At 42.5% G+C, this 16,734-nt stretch overlaps 1 protein-coding gene across 1 annotated transcript in view; it reads left to right on the top strand.

The window, feature by feature from the left end:
• The window catches only part of LOC144755279 (solute carrier family 12 member 3-like), a 43,791-nt gene that overhangs the window by 18,210 nt on the left and 8,847 nt on the right, over positions 1-16,734 (top strand). Inside the window, exons 12-20 of the mRNA XM_078644050.1 lie at positions 1,141-1,264; positions 5,235-5,336; positions 5,636-5,791; positions 6,861-6,960; positions 9,398-9,509; positions 11,517-11,639; positions 14,127-14,233; positions 14,891-14,973; positions 16,347-16,421. Coding sequence (XP_078500176.1) covers positions 1,141-1,264; positions 5,235-5,336; positions 5,636-5,791; positions 6,861-6,960; positions 9,398-9,509; positions 11,517-11,639; positions 14,127-14,233; positions 14,891-14,973; positions 16,347-16,421 — 982 coding nt within the window. The remainder of the gene's footprint in view (positions 1-1,140; positions 1,265-5,234; positions 5,337-5,635; positions 5,792-6,860; positions 6,961-9,397; positions 9,510-11,516; positions 11,640-14,126; positions 14,234-14,890; positions 14,974-16,346; positions 16,422-16,734) is intronic.

Here is a 16,734-nt window from a genome sequence, read left to right as displayed (position 1 = left end):
TGACGACTAGACCTAGAAGCAGCAGGATTAGATATGCTGAAAGTAAAGAACCTGTGTATATGTTCGGACTCCCATTCCATCAATAGATATCTGCTTTCTAAAAGTATTCTTTTCAATTTGTCATACTGAGAAGGGTTGTTTGGTTCTGCACACCATCCACAGTGTTGAGCTCACAATAACTATTTTAATATGCTTCTCTGAATATTGCAACATAGCATACACTGACACCCTTAAAAGGATAATTAAACGTCTCCCGGGAATTTTAGAATCATTCAGCAAAACCAATGGAGATAGTAAAATAGCCCTAAACTCTTTGGCCTTGAGCACTGTCTAGTAAGGCTTCAGGGGAAGGGACCTAAAAGCTTGCTGATACTAAGCTCCAGCTTTACCCCGGTGATAACCGTGGAGCCAGTAATGCCTGGTCATTTTTGTAGGTGAATTCAAGCAGAACAAGCACAGAGGTAAAGCCATCAGAGTGAATGTCCTACTGCAACACTTCGGTTCTCAGCAATTATGTCTTGCCTACCCCCGTGCTTTAAAAAAGGTGCAAAAAATGTTCAAGTAAACATGTACCTCTTAATTTAGTCTGACCAGGATGACTACACTCTACACTGTCCACAGCACCAGAGATTGCCCCGCTTGTGACATCTACTGCTAGACTGCAAGTCACAGCAGTCTTCATGCTGATGTACTGTGTTTCTGCTCCAGTGTTTCACGAAGTGATCAGAAGATAACATAATGGTGTTATCCAAAACATGGAAACACATTATTTTCTTGCGGATGTTTAGATTTATACAGCAGCTTCCTGAGAAAGACACATGGCACCAGCAGTTTGATAAAGAACAATTAACGCTCCAGGCCAATTTGAGTTTTCAGCATTTCATTTAGGCATGAATAGACTTCTTGTAGCTGTAGTACACCTTATTTGTTATAAAATTCACTTCTCACTCTGCGAACAGGAAGGCAGGTCAGGAGTTAGGTCTGTGACAGAGACAAGTGAACGTGAATAAGGTAGAAGTGGGAGATATTTAGCAAAGTAACACTTGTGAATGAATTCTAGATAAGACCTATGGGAGGGTTGAAATGTTTAAAGCTGTGAACCACTGAGTGTCTGTAAGTAACCTAGTTTACTCTTTTCAGTGCCTGTGCACAGATAGACTCTACCCGGTGATTGGCTTCTTTGGTAAAGGCTACGGAAAGAACAACGAGCCAATCAGAGGATACGTGCTGACTTTCATCATCGCAATCGCCTTCATTCTCATTGGTGAGTTTCAATCAGGACATGAGTCATTAAGTGGAGCATAAGGTGCAGGTGATGTGTAAAGATCTTACTCTGCTGTGCAGTTCCTGTTTGGCAGTAAGCAGAGCGAGTCACCCTTGAGATACAATTGTGTCTGCCAAATCGATTGACTCCAACAAAACTTTCCCATTCATAGCCTCACAGCTTAGAAAATAATGCATGTATTCAATTGTATTCCATTGTAATTGCATTTATATAGCCCTTACTACCGCTGAAGAGGCGTCAAAGCGCCTTTTCAGCGAGTAGCATGCTATTCCGGGACCCATAACGGATTAGTGTTGAATTAGTATACTGAAATATGAAAGTAATTTAAGTGGTGAAAAGGTTAGTCAGTTATTTGGATTCAGAAGGATGCAGAAGAATAGAAGATGAAATAAGGTTTGTATCTATATAGCACTTGTTACCCCTGATGGGATGTTGAAGCACTTTTTTTTGGCAAGTGGCACGCTACTCCGGAAACCCATAAAGGATTAGTGGTGAATTAGTATGGTGAAATATGAAAGTCTTTTGAGTAGCGGATATTAGTCAGTTATTTGGAGGGAGAAGGATAGTGGAGAGATAGAAAGGTAAGAAATATTTGCATTCATATAGCACCTAGTACTCCTGATGGGTGTTGAAGCGCTTTTCTGGCAAGTAGCACGGTTCTACGGAACTCATAAAGGATTAGTGCTAAAAATTAGTATAGCAAAATCTGAAGTCTTTAGAGTGGTGGATATGGTATTCAGTTATTTGGATAGAGAAGACTAGGCGGCAGGATAGAAGAGGGAAAGCGGTTTGTATTTATTTAACACTTGATACCTCTGAGGTGGTTTTGAAGCACTTTTTTTGGCGAGTAGCTTGCTACTCTGGAACCCATAAGGATTAGTGTTGAATTAGTATAGTGAAATATGAAAGTAATTTGAGTGGTCTCATTTAGGTTACTTTAGAGTACTGGCAGCAATAGGAAATGCAACTTCATAGTTAGATGGGATCATTAGAGTCCAGATGGGTCAGGTTGGAAGATCTTTTAGAAATGATTCAGTGGTAACTCTTATGAGTTGTAGATTTAATTTGAATGGACCTTTGAAGATTTAGGTTTAAAAAAACTCCTAAACTTCAGATCCTTGTGTTTGGCTCTTACTCCACTGACCTACTTCTGTTCCATTCTATTGAAAGGGTCTTTGACTGATTCAGTGGGCAAAAGCGAAAGTCTCTTGTGGGGAAGTAGTTAGGTGACCGTTTTTGCAGATATTCAGAACCTTTGTCCCATTTTGAATCCTGACATCCATCAGAGGCCAGCGGAGTATTTTAATGGTAGATGTAACATGCGTATGCTCACAGCCATTTTGACACATTCTGGTTGTCTGTTTTCGAAATCATTGGACCCTGGTAATGAGTTTTTTAGGGAAATCAGAGTAGATGATGTTGTAGCTGGTAAAGAATACCAGACAAGAGCTCTTGCCAGCTTTGTTTTGTGGTCAGTGTGAAGAAAAGGGCGGCTATTCTAAGGAAGACAGAGCTATGTCTTCACATATTTGAGAACTGCGTTGACTTGGGGTGCAAAGATGACGTTGGTATAAAACAGATCTCCTGAATGTAAATTATATTCTTCTTTGTGAGGTACAAGGTGGCGTGCTGAGGCCTCTGGGATACTTTAAAAGCAGAGAACTGACAAGGGGAGACTCATGAATAGGAAGCATGTCATCTCTAGTGGAAGTAGTGGAAGTAATAGTAGGCATGCGAGGGGAATAATGTAAATATTGAAAAAGGCATGAGGAATACCAATGCTCACTGGGCCTGTGGAAGATTCAATAGATTACTTCTTACTTCTTGGTTATAGTTTCTGACAAAGTATAGACCCCACTGACCCAGAGGCCTGGAGATGCCAGCTCAGTGTTCAGTTTTTCCTAGCAGTATTGCATTGTCAGCGCAGTCATAGACTGCAGATTAGTTGAGGACTATAAGGGACTATAAAACAAGAAGCTCATCTCTTATGTACTAAATACTAAGGCCCTGAAACATATATGTGATTCTACTGAGCTATTTGATCATGTAATTACACTTAGGCCTACTAATATGTGACCCCAGTATCACCTGCATGTGATTGTACTGGAACTTTTGAAAATGGGACTCTATTTAGACCACTGAACATGACTTCTCTAGAATCTTCAAATATATGATTGCCGTCAAGCCGCTTAATTTAAAGCCTCCCAGATTCTCATACAGAAGACATCACTAAGATCTTATACCATATGATCCCACTATGACTTCTGAAAAAGTGGCCTTGTAAGATCTTTAAGCAAGTGATGCAACCAAGACCTTTAAAGTCATCACCCCCACTAAGACTGTAAACAGGTACCTCACCTTTTCAGAATCACACATTTCCTCATATTGGGGCTCCGTGGAATTGATCCATGTTCAAGTGTAATTTCAAATGAATGCTAATGTAAATTACATGTACATGTGTGTGTGTGTGTGTGTTTGTATATGTGGTACAAATATATATATAGAATAATTAAATATGTTACCATGTTAACATAAAAATGTATTCTATATTTAAACTTTTATTTACAAATATAATTTTTAGCACAATTTACTAGATGTTACATAGAAATGAAAATTTTAATGAGGATGGGATTTTTTTAAATGTGTTTTTTAAACGTATAAATTATATTGATACATTTAAGTTAATTCATTATTTAATACACATTTAATTTGATTTGATGAGTTAATGTGTTGTACCATTTTAGTTTATTGGGTCCAGGATAAAAATAAATATTTTACATTAATTTACAGTTACTTTACATATTTAAATATTTTTAGATTTTTTTAAAAAGATTTTTTTAAAGAATAATACGTTTTAAAAATGTTGCCAATTCTTTCCGAAGGGGAATTCTCTGCCCTGGTTGTGGTGTCCGTCACCCAAGTTTGCAAAATTTCAAAGTAATTTTATACTTGTAAATCCTGTTGTATTAGGTTCTGACCCCAATTTGAGGGGGTGACGTCATGTAAGTCTACACCAAGGAGTAAATCTTCAAAAAAGTGTACAGTTACATCTGTGTTTAGTAGTAAATATACACATGAATAAATATACATTTTTATATTTACCTTTCTGAACAGGACCCAATTGCTTAGTTACCTCCTCATAGGGTCTCCTACTTGAGCATCTAGCAGAAGTCAATTGCTAATTACAGAGAAAACATTTAGATCCATTAGAAGCTTACACCGAGCAGTGCATGTGCTAAGGGGACAACAGCCCATCAGGCCTCCTAAGCAAGCTTTGACTGGGCCCAGTCTACCATAAAGTGAATCCTCTATTGAGAGACATGGAAGAGGTAGTGTGCATAATTAGTGAGTGTACGGGAGAGGGTTGCCAGTGGCATAGGATTGGCCAACCAAGCTCTAAAATTACCACAAATACTCATTAGGGAGTCTTGAATTTCAAAGCAGCAAGTATGAATAATAATTGGAAAATGGTGAGTTGTGAATGTCACACTTAAGAATATCCAAAAAATCAAAGGGGGGAGAATGGACCGCTTGTCCTGTATAACCAGGGTCTATTCTATAGTGGATCCTTCTTAAAAAACCCTCATATCTGTCTGCAGACATGAGGTGGTATATCTTGATTCCCCGCCTTTTAGTACAGTGGCAGCATCATCGTAGGGTTAGTTATAACTTGTAAAGTTGGACAGTTCAATAGTAGAGGATACCTATGCTTGCCCTGGCTCTGCTGGCAATGTCACACTTCAAATTAGTAGGTTATTCTGACTAAAAAGTATTTGAGTTGGTGAGCTCTCATGAATAGGCATTTTACTCAGACCAAGACGAAAGATGTATAGCAGTGCTTGCTGCTTTCGATGGATGAGGGGAAATGCACACATCCACATAGAGAATGGGGAGTCACAGCTGTTCAATGTTTGGTTACATGTTAACATGCTTTATCTTTTCTTTACAGCTGAACTGAATACCATTGCTCCTATCATCTCCAACTTTTTCCTCTGCTCTTATGCCCTCATCAATTTCAGCTGTTTCCATGCGACTATCACCAATTCACCAGGTAAGTAGCTGGCACATTATTGAGCAAACAGCATCATGTTAGCTGAGGATTACCCTGCATGTGAGAAAGACAGGAAATTCCAATGCATGTGCACATGATCACTGATCAGAGAGTTCATGCTAGTATCCACCCATCTGTCCGTCTATCCATTTAATCCATTCCATCCATCCATCCATCCATCCATCCATCTATCCATCTATTCATCCATCCAACCATTCATCCATCCATCCTATTGACCATGTCATGTGAGCACATAATTTTTCCCTCAGCTCATTCAAACTTTCCTTTTTCCTTTTCAGGCTGGAGACCATCTTTCCGTTTCTACAACAAATGGGCATCCCTGTTCGGAGCAGTAGTCTCCATAGTTATTATGTTCCTTCTCACTTGGTGGGCAGCCCTCATCGCTGTGGGCATTATTATCTTCCTTCTGGGATATGTCACCTACAAGAAGCCAAGTAAGAGAAATCAAGGGATATTTTTCTATTCATAGAACAGCATTTTAAGCTTAATTGCCTATAAATGCCATTTGATAGTCAACTATGCAACAGCTGAACACAAAGAGGACACATTAATACATAATTGACAGAACAGATCAACTGTAAGGGTAACACCAAAACCCAATAGATAGGTAGGTTCATGATAGACAATGCAGGACATTTCTAAAGATGAGAGGCTAGTATGATGGACCTGCAGTTCCTCCAACCCAATAAGTCTAGAGTGGGAGTGCTCACTGCCATAAGCAGATTTCAGGTAGGTCTGCATCCATGAAACATGTGGCCTAGTAATTTTTTTTTAATAAGGCATGACTTGGTGTAATGGTTCGGGGCCTTTCCTAAGAATGAAAATAAGCCTCTTCCTGTGACTGAGCACAGTGTCACGGTGTGATATCTTAAATCAAGCACCCATCCCATAGCATTTTGACAATCTAGGGACAGGGCATTTGGTAACAATGTGTACCTCTGTGTAGTATCTTATATTATATATAACTAGGCATGAAGGCAGCCATCACAGACAGTGAGTGATATGGTTGTTCACACAGCGTGCAAGCGTTTTACCAAGGTTTCTTTAAAAATGCAGCCGCTCATGCGCATCCAGTTCCTAGGTCAGTATCCATATGGACACTCAGGGGCTTTACCTTTATATTGTAGATGGTCAAATGATGAGCAAAAGAGTTGTGTGTCGGGCCTCGCCTACATTTTGTTCAATGCTATTATTCTTCACTCAAGGCTTAGAAGCTGGCAGCCACCTTACGGACATCGTGAACTGTGTGGATCCTATAATAAGGCACGGTTTACCAGTTCCTCCTTTGCTTAGACTTGCATTGAAGACCACCATTTTAGAACGATCACTGAAGCACCTCACTGATTTCATCCTTATCTGCAGAATGGTCTATGCTTGCCAACACTTTCCTTTTACAAATCACAAATCCCACTTTAGGTTCTTCTATTCTTATATGTCTTCCGTGAGGAAAGATATTAAGCATTTGACCGACCTCTTACTCTCTGTTTTTTCCCCTTGCTACAGATGTGAACTGGGGCTCCTCTGTGCAGGCAGGCACCTACAGCATGGCACTCACCTACTCGGTGAATCTCACTGGCGTGGAGGAGCATGTGAAGAACTTCAGGTAAGAGCAGGCTGAGGTTTGCCTGGCACTACATCACTGTATTCAACTGCACGGTATAGTATTGCGGACATTCCCACAGTCCAATATAGATAAAGTTACGATTGGAAAGTACAACAGAACTTTTATTGTTACTTAATAGAGGCCTAGGTAGTGCACTGGGCTTAAATATTTGAGATACATATCATTACACTGTATGAATCGAAGAAAATTGCAAGGTACTGAAATCATATAAACGTAGAGTGCAGATTTCTATGTCTTATAAATAAGTACGGTATTTGTAAAGCGCAAACTACTCACCCTTACGGGTCTTAAGGCGCTGGAGACCGTCGTGTAAATTAAGTGCGCTATTGCCCAGAGTCACATGGTGCTGAGCTGAGCTGCCGTCAGAGCCAGGGATTGAACCGTGATCGCTGTGCTCTGAAGTTAGCTGCCCTGGCCGCTGCACCACACCTCTCCACAAAGTCTTGATTAGCCTTGCGAGGCCTCATTGCACCTTGACTCCCAACCCAGGCTCAAGTTGGGAATACACGCGGGTAGACAGCTTCCCCTCACTATTTTCATAGGGTGGACGCTGCCCTCCCTGTGAAGAAGGCAGGTCCCCTTGAAATATGCTGAACTCATCTAGGTGTAATTTTCAGTTACATGGACACATTCAGAAGCACCTGTATGTTGTCAGCTTTCCTTCTGAGCAGCAACATGCAGACAGCAAGGGGCCTCGCCTATTCAGCTTCCAGTTGAGCCCAAAACAAAGGCCGAAGTTAATGGGCCATCAGGCTTTTTATTGTTCAAAAATCCTGGCAGGGACCTACCCAGACCCGCACATTTAGATGCTATTGTAATGGAGGGGAAACAAAGGCACACAGCTTGTTATCACTTTACAGGTACTTAAGAGAGGCATGTTTTTGACTTTGTTAAGTCCCTGCATATAAGAGATATGCATGCATTCTCAGAATGTCAGAAGTGTTGGTATGGCCATTTTTGTAGTTCTGGAAATAAGTGCTGGATATCCTGTGCTAGAATTTGACAAGTTTCACCCTGCCTGGGTATGGTTGGCATTGATCTTTTCCCTTCTCACACCTACCTACTACATCGATGCTGCAAAGTTTGTGGTGTATTGTATCTTCACACAATTACACAGGGTAGCTTTGTTGTTAACTATGCTCTTAGGTCTGACATGGAAACCTTATGTGTGCTCGATAAGTGCTGGTCGTCCATGTACCTAAGGTCCTTGGCTACATTTATGGCTGCAGAAACACCCTCCTTGCAGGCCCCTCATAGAAATACACACACACGTCATTTTTATTCTGTGTAGTTTGTGTCAGTGAATGGACCTGTGCAGGAGATTCTCTCTTAAGTAAAAACTCATGTCAGAAGGTTTCAAAGACTACAATGAAAATGGTGGGAATAAGATTACAGAACAACTGCAACCTATTTTGAGGGCAATAAATGCACTACCAGTGACTTCAAGTGACTACGGAAGAGTTTTGAGCACATCGAAATTGATAATGTCACCCTTACGAAACTGTCTTGGTGTTCCATGTCTTACTTCCCTAATGTTCATAGATCTCATGGGCCCTCCTCCTCCACTTTGAAATCCATTGACTTATGTTAACAGATGGTTGACTTTTCATCACCAAGTGTATTATACTCAGTCTAGAATGGTAGATCTTGCAGCCCGTCACAACAAATGATGCCAGACACACTGGATTTTTTAAAGTGATTCTGTTACTCACATGTTAGCGATTCCATGGTGCAAAATGTCTCACTAACTACCAATTTCTTTTGTTAAACAACTGGTGACAATAAAGCATGGTCAATAATGTCTGAACTAATATATGTGCAAAATATCCAGTTATAACTGTAGTTTTCTAAGGAAATAGGGTTTGCCATTATCATGATATCAAGTGTAACCTGCAACTGGCATTTTAGGTCGGTTAATAAAATTTGTAGTTTTTGTTGTTCACAATTGCAGTTTCTAGTATTTTAAATGCACTGCATGAACTGTGTTTTGTTCTTGGTACCAAGTTTAGCATGCCCAGTCTGTAGCAAATAGTCACTTGTATACTGTTGGTAATCAGACACCAAACTTTATCCACATTTTTGCTGTTAATTCCATTAAGTAGGGAACTCAAGTCACAAGCTTAAGTACTGATCAGCTTTGATTTGTTAAATCTCGTAATGGGCTCAAATGCACTCATAAAAGACCTGCTAAACATATGTGTGAGGTCTTAAGATCTGATGTCACTTTTTGTGATACCTCTTCCTGTGCTGTCACTTTCTGTGATGCCATGTGTGTTGTTACCTGCCGTAATGTCACACGCTGTGATGTCACTTACATACTGCCTAACTTGATTAGTCCCCTGCTTTTTTTTAAGACTTATGCCTTCTCCCACCCCGGGGACAGCTTTCACTGATGTGTGTTCTTGTTCTTTTCTAGGCCGCAATGCCTTGTTCTCACTGGACCCCCCAATTTTCGACCCGCACTTGTTGATTTTGTTGGGACAGTTACCAAAAATACCAGCTTGATGATCTGTGGAAATGTGGTGATGGTAAGTGCAGAGAAGAACTTGATTATTTTATGAAAGTCTGTAATTGTCACCCCGGAATTTGCAAGGTGCAGATACTTTGTAAACTTCTCTCTTTCAGAGACTTTGCTGTTTCAACCAGCTTTCATAGCGATATAGGCTGGGTCCTATTTTGAAAGGGGTTTGGGGCAATCTGGGTGCCCTGTAGTTTGCAGTAGGCTGAGTGGGTGGTTCAAGGCTTGTCTTGACAGCAGAGAGGATTAGACATACTTGGAAACCGGCGTTGGTGGTTTAGTGGGCAAATGCATCCACTCATGATCACAGGCTTGAATCCCAGCTGCTGTTCTCAGCTTTTTCATGCTTCTGAGATCGATAACATGAGTGTCATTTAGTTATGTAATAATAAACATCCGGTATGTCAGTGCCAGGAGACTTATCAGGTTGAATGTGTGCTGTACAAATGTACGAATTCACCTTATGTTGGATCAGGTCCCATAGGGGCTGACAATTTCAGGGTGTGAGGTAAAATGGATGCCCATGTTAGTTCAATGTTACAAGAGATAGAAAGATTAATAGGTGCTGCCTGTGTGGTACAACTAAATGCCCGCATATCGAGGTGCCTGGTGACAAGACTAGCCCGGATTCTGTGGTGGTTGCTTTCATGAAAAGAAGCTTGGTTTGTTAGACAGTATCTGGGGATGGGCGATATGAGGTGCTGCAGCGGATTGTGGGGGACTGAGACTATTGTAGGGTGTGGGGTGGTGTCCTATGAGTGCTTAAACCTAAAAGGCTGTCATTGATTGGTGCCTGGGGCTGAAATGGTGCTCTTATTTAGGTGACTACTACAAGAAAAGAGAACCTGGCTGTCATTTATCACTGACTTTCTGAACATCAAGGTTTTATCTTGGAAGCTTCTGAGATACAACCTTGATGTTCAGTCTCGTTTCAAAAGAACAACTGTCCTTGAGGACCACAACTTCAGGTTACACCGTGCATTTGCCCTGATGAAAATCCTGTGATCTCCACGCGGGATTGGAAACGCGTTGGCATTTCCTCTCATATTTGGCTACAAAGGGCATTAAGAGATGCCTTGAACCTCTATAGGGACTTTGAACTCAATATGTACCCCATAGAGTAGCATACATCCCTTGTAGCAGCAGGTTTCCAAAATTGCACCAAGTCATAGGGCCTCAAGGAACTGCTTTGTATAATTTGTTTTAAATATTGCTGGTGTAATAGTGTATTTTGTTTATTCATTAGTATTTGGTTTACTGCCACATTTGTTTTTTCTGCACATTGTTTCTTATATGTACACTTTAAAATCACAGTTGTTGTGTAACTGATATGTATTTGACTCTGACAGGAGGAAATGGTTGCTTTCTGAAAATGTGTTATTGGATAAAGCATTGTGAATAAGACACAATTGACTTATGAACCTATGGGTCTAAGCTTTTGTCTGCTTTAATAAAGACCAGCACGATAAACTGACAGCCAGGTTCTCTTTTCTTATGATAATATGTGGTCGTCCTACCTGGCGTCATTGGGACGAAACCCCTTTATATTCTCCTTATTTAGGTGACTGGCAGCCAATTGAGTGGGTGTCAGTGAGAGCTGCATAGGCTCGAGCCAGTCAAGAGACGCCCACTTATCTTGTGCTGGGGTACGCCTAACCTTTTACAGCTGTAATAAGTATTGCTCTTTGGTTTGGTTGTTGCGGCTGCCATACTTTACTGGCCACAAGGAGGCATTTGGCCAATTAGTGTCTGGCCATTTTTTGAGATAATTTATTAGATGACACCACAGTCGTTTTTTGCACATCCACTTAAACGGCGAGGCCTACCAATGGGATGAGTGACCCCTAGTTTAGTAAACGGAGATGTTAAATATTTAACACCCATTGGCACACTTGGATACTATTTCTCGCCCAGAGCAGCACCCAAAGTACGACCCCAAGCATGCACAATCTCCTAAAGGAAGCAACAAGTACTTAGTATGCATTGCCCGTGGTTCTTACAGATCTCTGTTTTATAGGGAGGCCAGAACGTGACTGACCCTGAGGGGCACCTGAAGTGGCTGAATAAAAGAAAGGTGCGCGCCTTCTACACCGGCATCACCGCAGAGGACCTGAGAGCCGGTGCCAGGAACCTCATGCAGGTAAGCAGCATTCACATGCCAATTATATCCAAATTGGTAATAACCAGAACAACATCAGTCATAACAACAGAAACATATTTATTTTAATATTATTGTTGTTATAATAATAATTATTATTATTTAAATAAAGATAAGTATATGAATACACACGGTGCATCAGCATCTGCTGGAGAACTACAACAGTAATGATGGTAAGAATGATGATGATGATGAATACCGTAATAATAATAATAATAATATTAATAATTAGATTAATAAGAATAATAAATAATAATTGAAGAAGAAGAATCCATATTATGGGAATACTCATAACATTATTATTGCTGTTGATAGTATTCCCATTCTCATAACGTAATAATAATAAGAACAACAATAATAATGATAATATTCTTAATAATACAAATGAGAGTTATCATTATTATTAATATCATTGTCTGCATCATCATTAGTGCTTAATTTGAGCCAGCAGTTGCTGGTGGTGCCCACTGGCACTCAATTTTGGGGAACGGCACTTATTTTAATGAAAAATACACTAATCACAAGTGAGAGAGAAAATACGTACTATGGGGAAAGAAAGAGGAAGAGGAAGATGGAAAGACCTAATGGCGGCTCATATTGTGCAACTGGGTGGGGAAGGCACATACTTGCACACTCTTTCACACAAAAATGCACATACTCACAACTAAGGGTAGGCGGAGCTGTCATAGTGCCTCTCTACGCGGAGTTCCACGGAGTTGAAAAAACTCAGTGGAACTCCACTCCGCTCCCTCACCCCCCCTCCCAAATTAATAAAAAATTAAAAAAGAAGGCACTTTGCCTCCTCATCTGCCTGACCGCTCTCCTTCCTGCTCCTCGCAGTCCTTCTTCTTTGAAAAAACTCCTATGTTGTATGTCTTGCATGTGCGCATGGTCAAGACGTACAAAGTAGGGTTTTTCATAGAAGAAGGAGGGCGAGGAGCAGGAAGGAGAGCGGCCAGGCAGAGGAGGAGGCAACCACGCAGGTGAGTGCCTTAATTTGTAATTAATTTGGGAGTATGGAGGGGCTGGCTATCTCCGCTCGGCCACCGAGGGAGTTTTGCCTAAACTCTGCGTTCTCAATGTAGTGGGAAGTAGGTACAAATCTGCAAACTCCCCTGCCGGAGCTGAGTTACCAACCCAGGGTTAAGTCACAACCACCACATACACACACATACACACGTGTTCACAGTATGCGTGTACGTACAAATACACAAACATTCATACATACACACCTGCATGCAACCACCGTTAAAAAAAGATATATACAGGAGCGCAATGGTGATCATGGGTGGCGGAGTTGCTTCTTGGTGGATGGAAGATCATTCCATCTCCTCTCATTTGCTAAATGGGATAGGGTACGTGGGACTGCTGACCCCACCCCACTCTGTGGCAAGCGTCACAATAGACACTCGGCCCTGGGCCCTCCAGAGCTTAAAATTGAAGCGCCTAGGTCCAAGTCTATCAGTGACACTGCTCCTCATTATTATGAGGAGGCTCACATAAGAATTTGCTGGGTTAACCCTTTCGATGCTGATGACGGAACGGCTCCGTCATCAGCTGCGGTGGCGCTGTGCTGATGACGGAGCGGTTCCGTCATGGCCCGGCTGCCGTGCCTGCGCGGCGCGGGTTCCGCGCCTTCGCTGGGCGTTCTATTGAGCGGGCGGGGCCATGACGGAACCGCTCCGCCATGAGCACAGCGCAACCGCGGCTGGTGATGGAGCGGGTCCGTCACCAGCATGCGCCCGCCGCGTGGCCGCCCCGTCCCTTAGCGCTGCGGCGGAATAGCCGCCGCAGCGATGCGGTTAAGGTCACTGTGAACTATTTAGCTCGGCAAATTTCACTCAGGCAGCTAGGCACCTGCTCATTTAGCACAAGTACAGCGCCTGGCTTCCTGACCAGACCATGAAGAGTGCCTGTCAGGCTGACCTTTGCTCAGCCTGACAGACACTCTTCCTGAGTCATAAACAGGTAGAAGGGCAAGGCCGCTCTGCTGTTAATGATGAACTGACAAAACTTGTAAATGGAGAAAGCGGAATCTGGACGAGTGAGATAAAGGGGCAGGGAATGTTTGGTAGTGGATGGAAGAGCCATGAGGCCGATTCAAGACTAAGCAGCATTGGCATTAGGTGTGCTGACATTTAAATGCTCCGATAGTGGATTGAGCAGAGCATTGGGCACCGGCAGTCATTGTACAACAAAATAATCACTGATCATTATCATCATTACTGTTGTTGTTGTAGTTATCCAGTAGATGCATATATAGTTATATCAGAAATGCTTTTATTGCACAAGAATCATGCAGAAGGATGCACACATTTCTGCATCATTCTACCTAAGCCCTCTAATTATCACACAGCAATATAAGCTACGCTAAGTGAGTCCAAAGAACAACCCCCAGGCGCACATGAAGTAGCAGGCAGTAAGATACACATAGAATGTTGTGATACCCATGCTATCTGCTCCCCATAGGTGTCAGGACTGGGACGGCTGAAGCCCAACACCCTCATCATGGGCTACAAGAGGAGCTGGCAGCAGGACACTCCCCAGAGCATGGAGGAATACGTCAGAATCATACAGTAAGTGTGCATTCCTAGGCCACGGTAGTCCTGCCCTGTCTTCCCGCACTCCAACAGCAGGTGCTTGCGCAATTCTCAGACCTTGTTTCACGAGCTCTGTCACTTCATTCCCCTCCTCCCACTCTATGTATGCAGAAACATCCTCATATGACCCCTCCACGTTCCAAGAGATTCCTTACAACTCTTCCAGGAAGGTAATGGAACATTCCAAGCTGAGACATCCATGCGCTCTCCCTGCGTGCCGGCCATACACTCGAGCCACCTCACAGTGCTATAATGAGCACAGATATTAAATGTTCGTAGCCCTGCAGGGGGCAGCGAGGCCTTCACGGTCCGCTTTACAATTGGCCTCGCATTCCTAGTCGTGCAGGCCACTGCAAGGTGGCCTGATCTGCGATGTATCTCTGCTCCTTGCAATCCATAACCCGTGCAACAACAACGCCCATTATTTGCAAATCAGCAGCATGATTGCTGTACAAACAAGAGCTGGGGCTCGCACACAGGACCCTGCCCAGGGGTGTGAACGGAAGGCGTTCTTGGCCAACCCTGAGACTATATCAGCATGGAGGAAAGCAACTTTAATGATGGCGGAAGGCAACCTGGGGAGGCCAGGCAGTTGTGACGTCATGCCCCTCAAGTGTCTGTTTTCTTTTGCAGCGATGCTTTCGACTTTAACTACGGCGTGTGCCTGCTGAAGGTGAAGGACGGCTTGGACATGTCCAGAGTAGTTCAGTCTCACGGTGAGTAGCATCAAACAGGCACGTTGAGCGAGCGCTTTCAGACTCGCAGGAACCCATAGTCGCACACCAGAGGCAACTGGCAGCATGCAAACATAATTATCAAATTGCTTATCGTTTTATTTTATACAAAGAGTTGCATGGATATTTAAAGTACTGTGGCAGATCCGTAGCATAATGCATTCCCAGGTGCACATATACTGTGAGATATTTTACCTCTGGGGTCATCACCTACATTAACACCTTCAAACTAAACTACAAGACCCATTTTGTAAAAAACAAAAAAGCATCCTATACATCCTCACAAGGGTTGTGTGTCCCTAGACCTTTGTGTATCTGTTGGAATGTGCTGCTAGCGGCCTGTGATGCTCTCCGTCTGCTGCAGTGCAAACAGTAAGGTTTAGAATGCTCTCATGTAAACACATATACTGGAAGACAGTCTCCATGGATGAATACCGGGTGCTGACAGCCTCCTTTCCATCGGACCTCGCCACCATTATACCATTTCCGTTCTAAGGGCCATATTATCAAGAAAGGGTGATACATTATCGCAGCTTTTATCGGCAGGAAACTGCCACTAAAGCGTCGATAATGTGCTTGATAATATGCCCTTGTGAATTCCCATAGAAGCCCAAATTTTGGTGTTAACCTGGGCTTCTATAGAAATTTACAAGGGCATATAATCAAGCCCATTATGTATTGCCCTTACTTGATAATATGACCCTAAGTGCCTTAATTATGCACTGCCATTTAACACTCTGGGAAGCCTCAAGCCCTGCTGGCCTTCAAGAAGTAAACTGGTTGCGCGCATTGCATCCCAAAAGCTATTGAACTACATAAACAACCACTAAATAACCGTGGGGCATATTATCAACAACTAGCGATATTTATCGCTAAATGAGCTTAGTGACATTTTTTTTATCGCCGCGCATCGCCGGATTTTATCGCAGAGATAACATGCTATTATGCAATGCGATAAAATATCCGGCGATAGCGGCGTAATGTGTGAACATCGCTGGAAATACAGTGATATTCACGCATTATCGCTAATAGGGGCTTAACCTGAATATCCACCTCCCATTGGATATACAGGCTAAGAAGTGGTTTGAGCAGGCGTTAGGTTTTGTTGATATTTGCGATAACTGCTGTTAGCGACAGCTTGCTAATAGGGCGATAAAATTATTGCCACTTTGCGGCCAAAAACGCCCGCTAAAGCAGCGATAATCTCATTTCGCCCGCCTTGATAATATGCCCCCGTATCTTTTCTTTTGTGGTCAGAAATGAGGGCATATGCCTGAACCACAGAACTGCAGATGCTATGCCGGCCTCTTGGCTTTCACGAGCCTTATTTTCTTCTCTTCTGTCATTATTTCCAGTGAACTCAGCATTCGAAGACTCAGACGATGACATGACTTCTGACGAGGAAGAGAAGAAGGATCCAGCTAAGACAGGTATGGCTAGGGGTGTATCTTCAGGGGGGTATTTGGGGTGTTACACCCCCCTACCCCCCACAATAAATGTATTTTGCGAAAAATAGTTGGGCACTGGTGCTTTCAGTTCGGTATGGTGAGGTGTCTGTCGGATTTCAGCAGGAGGTTTTACATACACACAGAGAAAAATGCACACACACTCTCTCCCTCTCCGTTTTGAAAGTTCTAAAAAATATTGGTTATTTTACATAATATTGTGTTGCCTCTCTTAGTACTCCTACCAATCCGCCTTTCTCTTCCTTTCCTCTGCCGCTTATGCCCCTCTCATGCACTC

This window comes from Lissotriton helveticus, chromosome 5_1, assembly GCF_964261635.1.
Source record: "Lissotriton helveticus chromosome 5_1, aLisHel1.1, whole genome shotgun sequence".
NCBI lineage: Eukaryota > Metazoa > Chordata > Amphibia > Caudata > Salamandridae > Lissotriton > Lissotriton helveticus.
The sequence above is the reverse complement of the archived record's forward strand: the minus strand, read 5'-3'. Positions and strand labels throughout refer to the sequence as shown.